The 17,071-nt window shown below is 39.6% G+C and overlaps 1 protein-coding gene across 1 annotated transcript in view; it reads right to left on the bottom strand.

The window, feature by feature from the left end:
* LOC126354681 (28S rRNA (cytosine-C(5))-methyltransferase) overlaps positions 1-16,023 on the bottom strand; it is a 79,433-nt gene extending 63,410 nt beyond the window's left edge. The window contains exons 1-2 of the mRNA XM_050004484.1: positions 15,804-16,023; positions 14,785-15,055 (exon numbers count right to left, since the gene is read on the bottom strand). Of these exons, the coding sequence (XP_049860441.1) occupies positions 14,785-15,055; positions 15,804-15,926 (394 nt within the window). The 5' untranslated portion in view covers positions 15,927-16,023. The remainder of the gene's footprint in view (positions 1-14,784; positions 15,056-15,803) is intronic.
* Between the last annotated feature and the right edge of the window lie 1,048 nt (positions 16,024-17,071).

The following is a 17,071-nucleotide window of genomic DNA, read 5'->3' as shown; positions in this document are numbered from 1 at the left end:
AGAGCTGCATGAAACCAGTTTTCGAACTGCAGACCACAACAACAATTATTGGAAGCTGTCATTGTATTCAAACACAGCAAGTTCACTGTATAGTATCTACTGTGCCATACTGAGCACCAATCATAGCAGCTTTCTTCTGAGAACTGTTCTGTGTGACAGGTGAATACAAATTGAAAGTAGTCAGTAGAGTGCAAGTCATAAACTCCTTCCATTTGAGCAGCGAATGTGAAGGCTGTGGAACATATTAAGGTATCAATAGTAGTGAATGACCCTGTTGCAGCACTAAGTTCGAACTCTGCTCCCCACTACAATAGACATGTACTTGGTAACATTAAGAAGCTCTGAATTGCCCTACTTCTCCCACAGGTTGTTGTTGAGCAGTATATTGATTAAAATCTCCACAATGGAATTTCCATAGAGCTCTATGGGAGACCTCAGGTCTAGAATTTAATTCTGAGAGCAGATAAGGTACGTATGGTTAGTTTATGATGTACTTACACGGGAAAAGTGACAGCTTGCAGCCTGTCAGTGAGGGGGGAGAGGCAATATGTGGTATGTATTGCTTATGAAATTAACCAAGACTCATTTAGCTTGTTCTTTCTGCAAAGACTGTATGCATGCAGCATCACAGAATCTCTTGAAAATATATACACACTGGTCTTCCCTGTGCTAGAACTTTTAGTTCCCCATGTCTGCCTGAGCCCATTGCAGCTGTCTTGGCAATGGGGTTTCTGAACCTCTTTCCTCAGAGATGGAGAGTCTGCAGCAATGAGGGAGTTCTTTAAGGGTCTTGTCAGTTTCCTCATACTGACTTTCTTTACAGCATATGCAATTGTCATCAGATCTACCAGTCATGAGACAGGTTGAGTGTTCTGACAGTTTTTTTTTTCCTTTTTAACTGGGTCTGTTTCATTGTTGGACTTGGTACCTTGCTTGGATTCTGAGAATGATGATAAACTGTGCTAACAGAATGATTCTTTTGAATCTCTTTAGCTGTCTGCCGTGATGGCATGTTGTTATTTTTGATATACTCCACCACCAATTTTTTTTTTCCTTCAAGGCATAACAGTGTGTTTTCAGTCACTAAAATTGACAACAGCTGGAAGAGCACTATGTTCATCAAATGCCCCTCCATATATGTATGCAGTGACACATATAGGCTGAGGATGACAATGCAGTCAGTTGGTACCGTTCGACTTTCAATGCCTATTTGGACAGAATTTGTTTTCTGCATACCACTGTGTTTAGTCAGTGGCAAATGTTTGAAGGAACATTTACAGGTTGTAACATGTCCTGTTGTATGTTAAATGGAAAACGATATTATATTCCTTGTCGAAAAGATGACGAATATTTTTATGATCCCACACGTATTTGTTGTTGGAGAAATGTGATGGATACTGTACATTTGTCTGCAAGAAAGCTCATTGCTCTTTGCATTGCGACATTTACTCCATGAAATGACAACTCACTGAAATGGAACTGAGGTAGACATACTTCTGTTTGAGAACTTTAATCAGATTGTTGATATTTTATGTCTGGATTCTTTTGTATAGTCTAGGCATTGCTGGCAGCTGCCATTACGTAACTTTCAATTCATGTGGATTCTGTCTATTTACTGTGAGCTAGATAAGAAAGAAATCTCACCAAAGGTGTAGGGCAAAAGTGTACTGCCTCTTCCAGAATAAAAATATAAATTTATTAATCATTTATAAACATACGTTGGAGTTCTAATTTGATCAAAGATATTTTGGATATTCAAAGATCTTGCAGATCGATGAAGACTGGATGGATATTTAGAACTTGCAAACATGATCAGGAGGTGTTTTTTTTTTTTTTTTTTTTTTTTTTTTTTTTTTTTTTAAGGAAAAAATTGGCATTTCTACAATTTTTAACTCATGGCAACAAGATTATCTCATCCACTCTTCATAAGTGTCATATGAGCACATATGCTGACTCAGTGGTCTATAAAGCTGAAATTAATTATTTTTTATCAAGCTATCAGGAACAGTTGATTCGTAGCTTCTGCATGAGGCTGTAGAAACAGCACAGAATAAACTACGAGACTTTGTCAGACATGTTCAACAGAAAATAAAGCAACCATTAATTACAACATAAAGCCATGAATAGCCTTACTTTTCTGAACAAAGGAAGTGCATTCATTAAAGAAAATATACCCCTTTCCATTGTTATACTTCTTAAATTCAAAGATAATTAGTATTCAAACCTTTTATAATCTGTCACTCCAATAATATGCAGCAAAAAATATATTTATGGCTATCCAGCTGCCTATCTTTATGAAACCATTCACTTCAGAATTTAAGCACCTGTTACTGAAGGAAGTGCTTTCATTAGCTGCCACTGTCTTCAATAACAGATGCTTCAATTCTGCAGTGAATGATTTCACGAAGGTAGGCAGCTTGACAGCCTTAAATACATTTTTTGCCTCACATTATTGGATACACTGTGTGACCTTGATTTTCTGTACCTTTTTGTCCTTTTAGATGAGTGGGCTTTCTTTGACACACACTGGATGTTGTTCGGAGCAGTTAACACACATGGAAAAAGTTGTACATGGAGTATTTCCTTTATGGGTAGACAAAACACATCTAACACACAGTGCCTACTCTGTGCATCCCACAGTGTTGTGCCCAAAATGTTAGCCTTTAAAAGACAATGCAATGGGTTAGGTATGTAAGTCCTAACTTTATGGCAGATGAAACTTGCTTCAATGTACTCCAGTAAATTAAGTCCTGAACAATCTAAATAAAAGCTGCAGTCTCTTCTAGATAATCATTAACTTTTTTCACAATATTTCTAATTTCTGCCATACCTTTATTTCCCACCTTTGTTGTAGCTCTTTTGTGTCCAGCTGCCCATCCCTGCAGCTGACTAGCACTTTTCCATAATTTAGGGGTATGTTTAGATTTCTGGTCACAACATTCTCTTAGCAATCTAACATTTAACAGCTTGTTTACCTGGTCAGCTCTTTCTGTCTGGACTATGAGTGTGCCTTTCTTCAGTCTCTTAATAGATTTCAGTGACCCTGCAAGACTCTCTTAAAATTTCATTGCTGTAGAAAGGTGACAAATATTTATACCTCTCTTTTAATAATGTTAAAGAGAAGCACTACATTATTTACTGCAGGTTGTGGTCTATCACTAACTTTCTTAACCATAGTCCCTAAGACTGGCAGACTAGCTACACAACCTTGTTTGGGGTGTATTCACTTTTCACTGGAGCTATCGAGAGAGTTTGTGGCTACTACAGGATCTGTTAGCATCACATGAACAGCTACGGAACTAAAGATCCCCACAGATAGAGTCTAACTTATCAGGCTAAGCCTTATTTTACTGGCATGAGGCACATGCCCCAAGAGGTCACCTGATAATCTGTCCTTCACATCAACTACCATCCACCCAATTGACATATAGCACACATTGAGGTTAAGGTGGTTTTTTAAATAGAGGTTTGCACAATCCAGGAGGTTAAGAGAAGACCCCATACTTGATAACGTACAACAGGGGTGTCCAACCTGTGGTCCGCATGCAGTGCAAAGCAAGTATCAATATCGACCCAGAAGTGAACATCTATCACAAAACAACTTTAAAAAAATCATTTACATGAAGCCATGATAAAATTAATATTTGCAATGTGAAATGCCTGCCACATGATACTATTCTCTCCCTCTGGGGGGAAAAACGAGAGGAGTGAGGGTAGATCAGCAGGCATGTTGGCATAGGGTTGCAAACAAAGAGTGTAAGAGACTCCTGTGATAGGATGGACGAATTGGAAACTGTTGGGTGGAGGGTGTGGTGATAGTATGTTACCGCAGGTTCAGGTCAGGATAGTTATGGAAGCAGAGAATGTATTGTAAGGATAACTCCTATCTGCACAGTTCACAAAAGCTCGTGGTGGAGGGGTGGATTCAGATGGTTCAGTAGTGAAACAGCCATTGAAATCAAGTGTTATCTTCAGCTGCATGTTGTGTCACAGGTTGGTCTACTATGCACTTGACCACAGTTTGGAAGTGGCTGTTTACCATGGTAGACAGCTGGTTGGAGGTAGTCATACCAATGGAAAAAAAACTGTGCAATTATTGCAGCAGAGCTGGCAAATGACATGGCTGCTTTCACAGATGGCCCAGTCCCTCCTGGGGTAAGATAAGCATGTGACAGGACTGGAATAGGAAGTGCCGGGTGGGTGGTTTGGGCACATCTTGCACCTGGGTCTTCCACAGTGATATCTTTGTGGCAAGGGATGGGGACTGGGAGTGTCAGAGGGATGGACTAGGATGTTGTGGATTTTGGGTGGGTGATGAAACACCACTCGGGGAGGGGGGGGGGGGGGGGGGAATGTGAAGGCATGATGATAGGTAATCAAAGCGCTGGCGAAGGATGTGGTTCACTTGTTGTGTCCAGGATGGTATTGGTTGATGAAGGGGGGCACAGGAGATCTGTTTGTAGACTAAGTCTGGGGGATAGTGTCTGTCTGTGAAGGCCTTGGCGAGACCCTCAGCATTCTGGACAAGGGAGTTCTTGTCACTGCAGATATGCCTTCCCTGGATAGCTAGCCTGTATGGGAGGGATTTTTTGGTGTGGAAATGATAACAGATGTCCAAAAGTAGGTATTGTTGGTGGTTGGTGGGTTTACTGTGGACAGAGGTGCTGATGGAGCAGTCAGAGAGGAGGAGGTCCACATCTAGGAAGGTGGTACATTAGGTTGAAGAGGACCACCATCAACAGACCCAAAATAGGCTAGGGGTTTGGCATTTTGGAAGGCTAGGAAGGTCTCTTCTAGATAGCCCATAAACAAGTTGGCATTGGAGGGTGCCGAGCAGGTCCCCCCAGCTGTGCGATAGACTTGTTTATAAACCTTCCTTTCAGAGAAGATGTAGGTGTGGGTTAGGATAAAGTTAGTGAGGTGTATGAGGAATGAAGTAGTGGGTTTAACGTCTGAAGGACTTGGGAAAGTTAATTGTTCAATTGCAGTAAGACTATGGGCATGAAGGATGCTGTTATATAGGGAGGTGACAACAGTGATGAATAGGGATCCAGGAGGTAAAGGGGTGGAGATGTTGGAAAGTCAGTGATGGAACTGGTTGGTGTCTTTGATCTGGGAGGCTAGATAACGGGAAATTGGTTGGTGTTGGTCAATGAGGACCTGAGGGCCGAAATTCTATCAGTGGGGGCACAATAACCAGCCACAATGGGGCATCCAGGATTGTTGGGTTTGCAGATTTTGGGGAGCATGTAGAAAGTGGATGTGCTGGGTATGGTGGTATGAACTGGGAGAGGCAGGGTTCAATATTGGAATTAGGTTCACTTTGGTTGGAAGGACTGGCAACAAAGAAGTATTTCCACTGCAGGGATTGGGGGAAGGACAGTAGGACTTTGATAAGTCCAGCATGATTAAATTTGTGTGTGGAGCTAAAAGTGAGGCCTTTGGGTAGGACAGGAACTTTTGTTGTGGAGCTGAGGGTTTTGGAGGAAAGGTTAACAACAGTGTTATGGGAATGCTTTGGTTCTGGATTTGGTGGTGTGTTTGGTAGGAGGTTTTGGTAGGATGTGGCAAGTTGAAAAGATCACCTAGTCAGGGTTTAGGTGCTATGAGGGGTGGAAGAGGAGGAACATTGTGGGTGATAGGGGTCAGAGAGTGACGCCTCGAGGCAGCAGTAGGATGCCACCACGTCGGATAACTTATGGAGGTGATATCTGGAATGCTACTCCAGATGCTGGAGACCAAGGGATCCAGTGTCGCAGACACAATGTATGAAGCAGGGATTGCACAGTAGCAATATCTTGTGGAGGGAGCAGAGGTGGTTCTGGAATGTCTGTGCCATGGAAATGTTTTTGCAGTATCACGTTTGTGAGGGCCAATGACTGGCGGACTCTGAAAGGTGAAGGCCATTGTGAAAGGAGGGGTGGGATCCAGAGAAAGCAATTTTTATAGTTAGGCTGTTTGGGGAGATTCAATGGTTTAGGCAGCATTTAAGAAATAGGATGTGGGACTGGGTTTTAGCTAGAGAAAGCAATACTTTTCCGAACTGGTGCAGAAAGCTGGAGAAGGAGTCCATTGTGACAGAAATGGTGCAAAGGAAATGGGCATGACACACAAATGCACAAAATAGGTCTTGATGGTTGAGAGAGGGGCTGGATAAGAGAAAAGATGTGTAAAAATATGCAAAGACACACAAAAACATGCACATGTAAGCAGAAATATGCACAGATACATAAAAATACACAAAAGTGCATAAAAAGTAGAGAAACATGAGAGAAATGGAACAGATGAGTATGGGAGTGTGTGTGTGTTGTGATATGGAAGATGGGAGAAGAGGACTGGGTTATGTTGAGAATTTGAGTATGTTTGACATGAGCAAGTGTGGAAAATGAAATCACAACACGAAAGTATGTCAGCATGAGGGATGAAGTGGGATAAATAGGAATAAATATAATTATACTACTACTGAAAGAAATGATCTGGTGTTCGAGAAGTTGCATCAACAAACCATGTGGTATCAGAGCCTGTGCTGTGCGCGGACAATCGTTGATACAGGGTGCCTCGGAAGTAGATGCGGTTTGGAGGGTGGTGAAAAGAACAAAGGAAAAAAGGGAAAGAATGGACACTGAGAAGAGTAATGCTACAGAGAACAGTAACAAAGGGAAACATCACAGAATTGCAGGATGGAAGAAAAACTGTTCGACACTATCAAGCAATGAAACTCTAGATAGGAATAACAAAGATGTAGGAAAAGAGATTGCTACTATCACGTTAAGTTGCAGACAGGCACAATCAAAAGACACTTACACATAGGCTTTCGTTAGGAAACGAGAAACACACGCCATCAATTCACACATGCAAACACACCTTCCATACACACAACTGCCTACTCCGGCAGGTTGGGCCACAACACAACTATCAAGTGTGAGGTCAGGCCACAATGCAACTATCAAGTGTGATGGCAGCATCTATCTGGAAGGGGGATGGGGGGGGGGGGGGGGGGGGAAGAAGGGAAAGGAACAGAGGTGTATGGGTGGGGGAAGAGGAGTGCTGACTGACAGAAGGTGTGGGGACTAGAATGCATGAAGCAAAACATCCTAGACTATCCGTATGCTGCCAAACCCAAATCTAACCCATTGCCAAGGATCATATCCCTATGGAAGACTCAGGTGCAAAACCTGCCCAATCCATCCACTCAGCACTCCCTATTCCAGTCCTGTAACATGTTTATCCTCCCATATCAGTCATCGGGTTACCAACAAAAGCAACCATGTCACGTATTGGCTCTGCTGCAGTCATCATACAGATTTTTATATTGGTATGACTACCAACTAGCTTTCTGCCAGGATGAATGGCCACTGCCAAACTGTGGGCGAGAGCATTGGTACCATATGCAGCTTAACATAACATGCTCAATTTCAATGGCTCCTTCATTACTGGAGCCATATGGATCCCTCTCTCCACCATCAGCTTTTCTGAACTGCGCAAATGAGAGTTATCCTTACAATACATTTTCTGCTCTCATAATTATCCTGGCCTCAACCTACAGTAAACAGTGACCCCACACACTCCACCCTACAGTTTCCAACCCCTTTGTCATATCACCTCCTCCTCATTCTCATCTCCAATCCTCTGTTTGCCACCCTCTCCCAATGCAACTGCCAACATTTCCTCGCTCGTCTCCTTTTTCACTCTGTTTTCCCAAGCTCCCTGCCCCACAACCCCTCAATTCCATGCCTGTTGGCACTCTAGTCCCTGTGCACTCCACCAGACAGTACTCCTCTTCCCTCACCCATATAGTTATTCCTTCCCTACCCCCTCCAGACTGCTGCTACCTTCATGATAGTTGCACTGTGGTCCAAGCTCCCAGAGTAGGTGGTCATGTGTGCTTGCTAGTGTGGATGAAAGGAGTGTGTCCCTCTTTTTCTAATGTAGGCTGAGAGCTTAAATGTCTCTTTTAATTGTGCCCATCTGCAACTTAGTATGTTCTCTTCACAGTAAGTAACAATCTACTTGTTCCTACATTGTTGATATTCATACCTGTAGTTTCCACTGTTTGATTTTGTTTTATTCTCGCCTCCTTCCTGTATCTCTTCTCTCAGTGGTTATTGTTAATAGTGTTAAGTATATTACATGCAACCTAAAAATACTTGTGGTTTTCCAATGCGGCTCAGGTAAGCTAAAAGGACAGGCACTCCTGACACACAAGGTTTGACTGCTGTGTGACACAGACTTCAATAAAGCATGTACTGAGCTTATGATTGTAGAGAATTGGTGGTGCTCACCTCTCCCCAACTTAGGGAACAATGGTCCTTCAAACTCATACCAAGCTGAAAGGTCAAACCTGTTCTCAGCTAAAAGCAGACTCCATGTGTGCTCATCATTTGGCGTGACACATATTGCTTACTGAACACCAGTTATGTGACAAATGTTGGCCTGTCACGAGGACAGGTAAAATTGGAATTTATACATCTAAAATAATGTGAAACATATATAATCAGTAAAAAATAAAGAAAACCAATTTGAATCTGAACTACAATCTTTAAATAACACAGTACTGTGCATCACAAAACAGGAGTGAAAAGTGACAGAAAGAAAATATGTAATGTTAACTGTACATGAAAAGGTAGACTGTTGGTGAAAGGCTTCCTTCAACAGCATAGGATTATCATTTCATACCAGAAATGAAATGTAGTTAAAAGTGAGATATGTTTGTAAGTGCTGCTGATAACTTTGACACGTAATGCACTAAACTAAAGGCTAGATCACAACTCAACAAACAAGAGACGCACTGAGCATGGATATGCGAATGAAAGTAAATGCAGTGTCTCAGAAAGTCAACTTGTGTATGAGCAAACAGACTGAGAAGGTCTGCATGACCTTGCCTTCCTTCATATGCTTCCCAAACCTATGTTTCTTTCCTCCCTGGTGAAGGAACAAACCGTTCTGAAAGATAGGAAGAGTATTATTCTACTTCTAGTGCGTCTATTGACAGCATAGAAATTTTTGCCTCCTGAAGGTAAATAATGATCAGCCATTCTGTTACCTTATAATCTTAAAGTTTTTTTTTCCCTATGTGCTTTCACCTTTTGATAAAATTCAAACTGTGGCTTGAATCTTTCGGCAAACAAGCACAACAAGCAAAAAACGCTTATTATACAACTGGTTCAATGCATAAAAGTTATATTATCTCACAAACAGTTATTTTTAATTGTAGTGATGACATCATGTGACTGATGTTCGATTTATTCTTTATTAGGCTATCAATTCAGTCAGTTAATAACAGTCAATGACACAAGCAATGCAAAAAATGAAATGGCAAAGAATAATGAGAAACTGTTAGCATAAAACACTGTTAAACTGTAAATGTCACAGCTTTAGTTCTAATCAGTTGGCATTCATTTTCTTTTTGGAAGAAACTTAGATATGTGCAGAATGTGACCACATGCACAAATTAATTTCTGATGCGAATGTAAAATGAAAACTGGGATTCTACAGATCGGAATGTGGAATGTCAGACCCCTTAATCACACAGGTAGGCTAGAAAATTTAAAAAGGGAAATGGGTAGGCTAAAGTTAGATATATAGAGGGAATTAGTGGAGTTTGGTGGCACGAGTTCTAAATGAAAAATCAAACAGGGATAATATAGGTGGTGGTTTAATAATGATTAAAATTTTGGAGCACAGATAAGCTACTATAAAAGGAGCACAGATAAGCTACTATAAAAAGCATAGCGAACACATTATTGCAGCCAAGATAGACATTAAGCCCACACCTGCCACAGTAGTACAAGTTTATATGTCAACTAGATCCACAGATAATCAAGAGATTGAAGAAATGTGTGATGCAATTAAAGAAATTATTCAGATAGTTAAGGGAAACCAAAACTTAATAGTCGTGGGGGACTGGAATTCGATAGTAGGGAAAGGGAGAGAAGGAAAAGTAGCAGGCGAGTATGGGCTGGGGTAAGGAATGAAAGAGGAAGCCGCCTGGTAGAATTTTGCACAGAGCATAACTTAATCATAGCTAACACTTGGTTTAAGAATCATGAAAGAAGGTTGCACACATGGAAGAGGCCTGGAGACACCGGAAGGTTTCAGACAGAGATTTAGGAACCAGGTTTTAAATTGTAAGACATTTCCAGGGGCAGATATGGACTCTGACCACAACTGATTGGTTATGAACTGTAGATTAAAACTGAAGAAACTGCAAAAAGGTAGGAAATGAAAGAGATGGGACCTGGATAAACTGAAAGGACCAGATGTTGTAGAGAGTTTCAGAGAGCATTGGGGAACGATAGACAAATACAGGGGAAAGAAATACAGTAGAAGAAAAATGGGTAGCTTTGAGAGATGAAATAAGGAAGGTCACAGAGGATCAAGTAGGAAAAAGGATGAGGGCTAGTAGAAGTCATTGGGTAACAGAAGAAATGCTGAAGTTAATTGACAAAAGAAGAAAATATAAAAAAGCAGTAAATGAAGCAGGCAAAAAGGAATACAAATGTATCAATAATTAGATTGACAGGAAGTTGAAAAATGCTAAGCAAGAATAACTAGAAGAGAAATGTAAAGAGATAGAGGTATATCTCTCTAGGGCTAAGATAATAAATACTGTCTACAGGAAAATTAAAGAGACCTTTGGAGAAAAGAGAACCACCTGTATAAATATCAAATGCAGTCCTAAGCAAAGATGGGAAATCAGAAAGATGGAAGGAGTACGTAGAGGGTCTATACAAGGGCAATGTATTTGATGGCGATATTATGGAAATGGAAGAGTACATAGATGAAGATGAGATGGGAGATATGATACTGCGTGAAGAATTTGACACAGCAATGAAAGACCCAAGTCTAAAAAAGGCTCCAGGAAGAGACAGAATTCCATTAGAGCTACTGATAGCATGACCAAACTCCACCATCTGGTGAGCAAGATGCACGAGACAGGTGAAATACCATCAGACTTCAAGAAAAAAATATAATAATTCCAATCCCAAAGAAAGCGGGTGTTGACAGATGTGAAAATTACGGAACTATCAGTTTAATAAGCCACAGCTGCAAAATACTAACACGAATTCTTTACAGACGAATGGAAAAACTGGTAGAAGACGAACTTGGGGAAGAGCAGTCTGGATTCCGTAGAAATGTTGGAACAGGCAAGGCAATACTGACACTATGCCTTATCTTAGAAGACAGAGTAAGGAACGGCAAACTTATTTTATTTATTTAACCTGGCAACATTAGGGCCATCAGGCCCTCTCTTACATCTAACCAGGCATTCTACTTATTTTACACTCATATGTTTTAGTAGGCATGTTAAACTACATCTGGTACAAAAAGTGAAATAAACAATTAGAAAGGTACACCTGGAAAAATACATACATATAGAGTTTACATTCATAGATCATAAGTACTGATATAATTAGACATTACTGAAGAGATAGATTTTAGATAGGAATGCTAGTAGCAGGAAGTATGACAGAGACTCATGGTGAAGGGAGGAGAAGAATAGAGAGACATGATGAAACATAATTAAGGAAATATTAAGGAAAAGTGGCTAATACAGATAGATGAAGAGGATTGGCCTTGTACATTAATTTTGTGGAGAATGTTATGAGGATGATAGTAGGAAATGCTTCAACTTCTTAAAAGCAGCAGGAGATTGAATTGTGCGCAAGGTAAGGAGCAGTTTGATCCAGAGACGGACAGCGGCAACTGAGAAGGAGTTTGCAAAAGTTTTTGTTTTGTGAGTGGGCACAGTTAGGATACCAAATAAGAGTGACCTTGTGTTTTGATTACGATGGCATGACAGGTTTTTAATCTCTGAAGCATGGTACTGGGGTGCTTACGTTTCTACCATGTGTCGATCTGGAGAAAGCATTTGACAATGTTGACTGGAATACTCTCTTTAAAATGCTGAAGGTGGAAGGGGTAAAATACAGGGGAGTGAAAGTCTATTTACAATTTGTACAAATACCAGATGGCAGATATACGAGTCGAGGGGCATGAATGGGAAGCAGTGGTTGGGAAGAGAGAGAGAGAGACAGGGTTGTAGCCTATCTCTAACGTTATTCAATACAGGGTTGTAGCCTATCCCAGATGTTATTCAATTTGTATACTGAGTAAGCAGTAAAGCAAACAAAACAAAAATTTGGAGTAGGAATTAAAATGCACAGAGAAGAAATAAAAATGTTGTGATTTGCAAATGACACTGTAATTCTGTCAGGGACAGCAAAGGACCTGGAAGAGCAGTTGAATGGAATGGACAGTGTCTTGGACGGAGGATATAAGATGAACATCAATAAAGCAAAACGAGGATAACGGAATGTAGTCGACTGAAGTCAGGTGATGCTGAGGGAATTAGATTAGGAAATGAGACACTTAAAGTAGTAAAGGAGTTTTGCTATTTGGGGAGCAAAATAACCGATGATGGTTGAAGTAGAGAGGATATAAAATGTAGACTGGCAATGGGAAGAAAAGCGTTTCTGAACAAGAGAAATTTGTTAACATCGAGTATAGATTTAATTGTCAGGAAGTCATTTCTGAAAGTATTTGTATGGAGTGTAGCCATGTATGGAAGTGAAACATGGGCGATAAATAGTTTGGACAAGAGGAGAATAGAAGCTTTCAAAATGTGGTGCTACAGAAGAATGCTGAAGATTAGATGGGTAGATCATGTAACTAATGAGGTGGCGCTGAACAGATTTGGGGAGAAGAGGAAATTGTGGCACAATATGACTAAAAGAAGAGACCAGTTAGTAGGACATGTTCTGAGGCACCAACAGATGACCAATTTAGCATTGGAGGTAATCGTGGAGGGTAAAAGTCATAGAGGTAGATCAAAAGACGAATACTCTAAGTAGGTTCGGAAGTATGTATGTTGCATTTGGAGCTGATAAAGCTTGCACAGGATAGAGTAGCATGGAGAGCTGCATCAAACCAGTCTCTGGACTGAAGACCACAACAACACCACACGCAAAATGAGTTCCACATCATGATCAATTGTGTAAAATTATTCATGAAACATGAAACTGACTGACTGTCCATACCATATTGTGCTGCACTCATTCAGTAGCTATTTAGTTACAGCACGTAAATTTATGCCTCAAGTCAACCACTAATACAGTACATGACCTGTTATATTTAGTTCATTTGTCAATTCATTTTTAATACACATGTGTGACAAAGATACAGACTGTCAACACAGAAATTACCTCTTGAGATATGTATGTCCACTATTGTATGTGAGTTAAAGTGCTGGTTGGTGCGCACACGTGACAAAATTTAAATGTGGTCACTCAAAAACGGAAACCAGCCAAAAGTGGATGTGAATAAGTTTAAAATTTTAACAAAATGCTTATTGCCCCAGTGAAACCATGGTTTCTACCATCAAGAAATTCTGTCATCCTTAAATTTTTGAGTTGCGTATTTAACCAATATCACAAATCCCCACAAGGGGCATTAAAAAGAACCATACTGTAATTACACTAAGCTTTTATAAAACTGAAACATAATGAAATTTTTAAGTTTCGCAAGTATACTTACAGCTAAACACTGCTTGACATTCCCTTTTATTCTATGTTGTTATAATCACCAAACGGCTTTCCGGTAATTAACTACATAGACGAAAGTGGGTATATGAAAATATAGAAAGCAGACGAATTAATGTTTGTGTACAATATTTATTACTTATTTTGAACAGACTGTAAAGTAATTCTACAATGAATACTACCACTTGGGCCTACCCCATATTAATAAAAGGTAGGCAGTATCAGTGCCAACATACACAGAACAGTCAATGGAATGATATGAGCAATCAAAAATGCTGTCACATGACCTTGTACAGTTAATATTCATCTTCTCTAAGCAAACAAAATTACACTGATATGGAACAGGTTCAGGAAATAGACATCACTAATTCTGCCTGTATCTTTCACTCACCTTGGCAGGTCAAGCTGCAGCATCAAGTTCTGATACCAACACATTACGATGATAGTTACAAAAAGAGGAATAACACCGCAACTTAATGGAAAGAAAAACCAGGCACTGATTGACACACAGTACACAATTTACACCAGTAATCATATTTTTCAGCATAAAAAATAGATATACATAGGTTCTTTCAGATGGCAAATTTCACGTATCTGTAAAATCTCCCAGGGTTATTAGCATGAAGCTTAAAGTACTTCTTCAGAGTTATAAATAAAGCTGAGACAATACAAATGCAGCATGAACAAAGTATGCATAAAAAATTACTGGCAACACAATCCAACAATTATGTCTGGCTATTTCACTTGATTTACCAAGGCAACACTATCAGCATTGCAGTTAATACAGCATCTTACTTAGTACAGTGAACTGATAACTTAAAAAACAATAACAGCACTTTTAATCTTTCTTTTTCTGGTTCAAATCACTTTTACTTGCAGCAGCTTTACTTTCATCCTCTTCTGCCTCACTGTATCCCTTACATGCATACATCAATATGATAATGTTTGTTACTATAACAGCTGCAAGAACTGACCACACTGTGTTCTGAAATCCATCAATATGAAACTGAGTCCTCAGTGTATACTTTGTACCAGTGTAAGCAATGAAAGGCAATGTGAACATTGCAAGGCTATAAATAACAAAAGAGGCCAGCACTCTTGCAGAATCAGCAAATGATGTATTCTCCACAGGTGGGCTGAATGAGACACCCTCACCTTCAGTGGGTTCCTTGCCTTCCATGATAAATTTAATCAAATCTGAAATAAAAGAGAAACAAAATTACAAATAAAAAAACACTGTTACCTCTTCTACTTTCTTGTTCCTTAGACAGAAACTCTTCATAGCAATGTTCTGCTTTGACCAATTCGTCTTTGTACGAAATCACAGTCTCTACAGGTTTGCTGTTCCCAGGAAGTTGTCTTTTTCCCCACAGGAGTTCAGATATGAGAATTCGTGCCAGGGACGGGTCCAATCTTTCTTCTTTAAGAAGTATTTCGCTCTTTTCAATAACATAATCCAGCACTTTTGCATGACGAAGTGCTTCTACTACTAAGGCATACAGCGCCTTAATGTTCTGCAAAACGAGAAAGAATTGACTACAGGTATTCATTGTCTTTGAAACTTTGTTTCTGAACTTTTGGTGGCAAAAAATGTATTATGTACACAAAAATATACTGATTAATTATGGAGATGGCCCACTATCTTAAAACAGATACAAAATCTAAACAGTGGCCTATAACAACGGAATTCATGCGCACTTACTCTGCAACTAAGACTTTTCGTTCGTCTGGTTATGAAACAGGCCACAACATTTACAATTACTTTCGCCATAAAGAAGTTAGTTTACAGGATGGAGACTATTATCCAGTTTTTTAAAAAAATTACTAGACAAAATTACATGAAAGAGTTCGAAAAGTACCAGGTCTGCTTAAGTCGACGAAAATCACGCTAATACGGTGTACCGCAACATGACAGTGAAACTGCCAGTTCAAGATTTTCAAACCCTTTTAATAGGTATCAGTTGGTGTAAGTACTGTATAATACGCGGAGAGAAACATCCACAATGTAAAAAATTATAACCAAGTAATGAGTGTTAGGTGGCATAAGCAGTAAGCATAGCTACACATATTTGTGAAGCAATGAGAAAATTCATCAGAGTTCATAATATCGTAACTTCTCCACACGGAAAATGAACTTAAATATTTCCACGTACATGAAGCTATACACATTACAAAAGGCGTCACAATAACAAACTGCGTTAAGAGTATAATACGATACCCCTATCGCTAATGAAACACACTTGCGATCGTAATAAAACTCACATAAAAGCGTTGGTTGTAAACAAGCGTCTTCAAATTTCCACCAGCAATAACTTCCTTTAATATTTTAGCCGCTACTTTATACGTCCTCGGAACTTTCACTGAATGTGACTTCTTCTCTGACATATCCTCCCACAACTTTGTCACACCACCTGGTCGCCATCGGCAATGTTTACAAAACCAAACACATGGTTCAAAGATAATACGAAAGTGTTATCTCCGGTATGTTTATCAAGGATGTTAGGTTACTCATTTAGCACCACATGGGGGAAACTATGACAATTTCAAAAGCATACTTTTTTAATTTCAGTTGCAAAGGAAATGCTAAACAAGTCAAAGCGAAAGATCATTTATTTCAATGCATATCTGTAATTATAACGGAGTCAGTTACAGTCACACTAAGGCCAATTCACACTGCCTGTCACGTCACGTCAAAACATTCCACAATGCATTTTAAATGGCCGCATTCGCGCAAGCCAACGTCAGATCGCCAGGTCAAGTCACTTCAAGGTTCCTTGGGAAGAATGTTTTGGCGGCGGTGTCACCTGCCAGCATCAGAAGTTAACCGATTTTCGCCGCGCTCGCTCACTCTATAGTCGTGGATTTTGTGCTTTATGCCTTCTTAATCTTTATTTTTACTACTGTGCTTTGTTTTTGTGGCAACCTGCAAATGTTCCATTTTGCCACAGATTCGATGTACTGATCGTGTGAGAGCTCGTACTGACGTATTGTTGGTGTCAGAAATATTGAAGAGCAGTGCTGATGGGCTTGAGGCCTTGAGGCCATCAGTTGACAGAGCTTCATGGTGCAGCAACGCAGCATTCGTGTGCACAGTCTACGTTTTTGAATCGCCTTCGTGCGTATCATACCTCAGATTCAATTTTCCAAGTAACCTTTTATCACAAAAGAATTTTAATAGGTCTATATAAGGGTACTCAGTGTATATGTTACTGTAAAATTAAGATGATTGGTAAATCCTAGAATTAACTATTAAAACTTAAGACTTACCACTACTGTGTGGTAAAACTCCGAAATTCCTTATTATTTGCATGAATTTCGAACTTTTACTAAGAGACTTTGTTAAATATTATAATGTACCCATACCAGATGGTAATACTGTATTCATTTAAAAAAAATCAGCATAGCAATTTATTGAAATAGTTTGTATTTATTGTAAATTCATGTATTTTAAACGTTGTTACATTCCGATGTGACTATAATGAGCAATATTCCATATAACTGAAAAATGTTGTAAAAATAGTTTACCTTGT

Source organism: Schistocerca gregaria, chromosome 3 (genome assembly GCF_023897955.1).
Source record: "Schistocerca gregaria isolate iqSchGreg1 chromosome 3, iqSchGreg1.2, whole genome shotgun sequence".
Lineage (NCBI taxonomy): Eukaryota > Metazoa > Arthropoda > Insecta > Orthoptera > Acrididae > Schistocerca > Schistocerca gregaria.
This window is presented reverse-complemented; position numbering and strand designations above follow the sequence as displayed.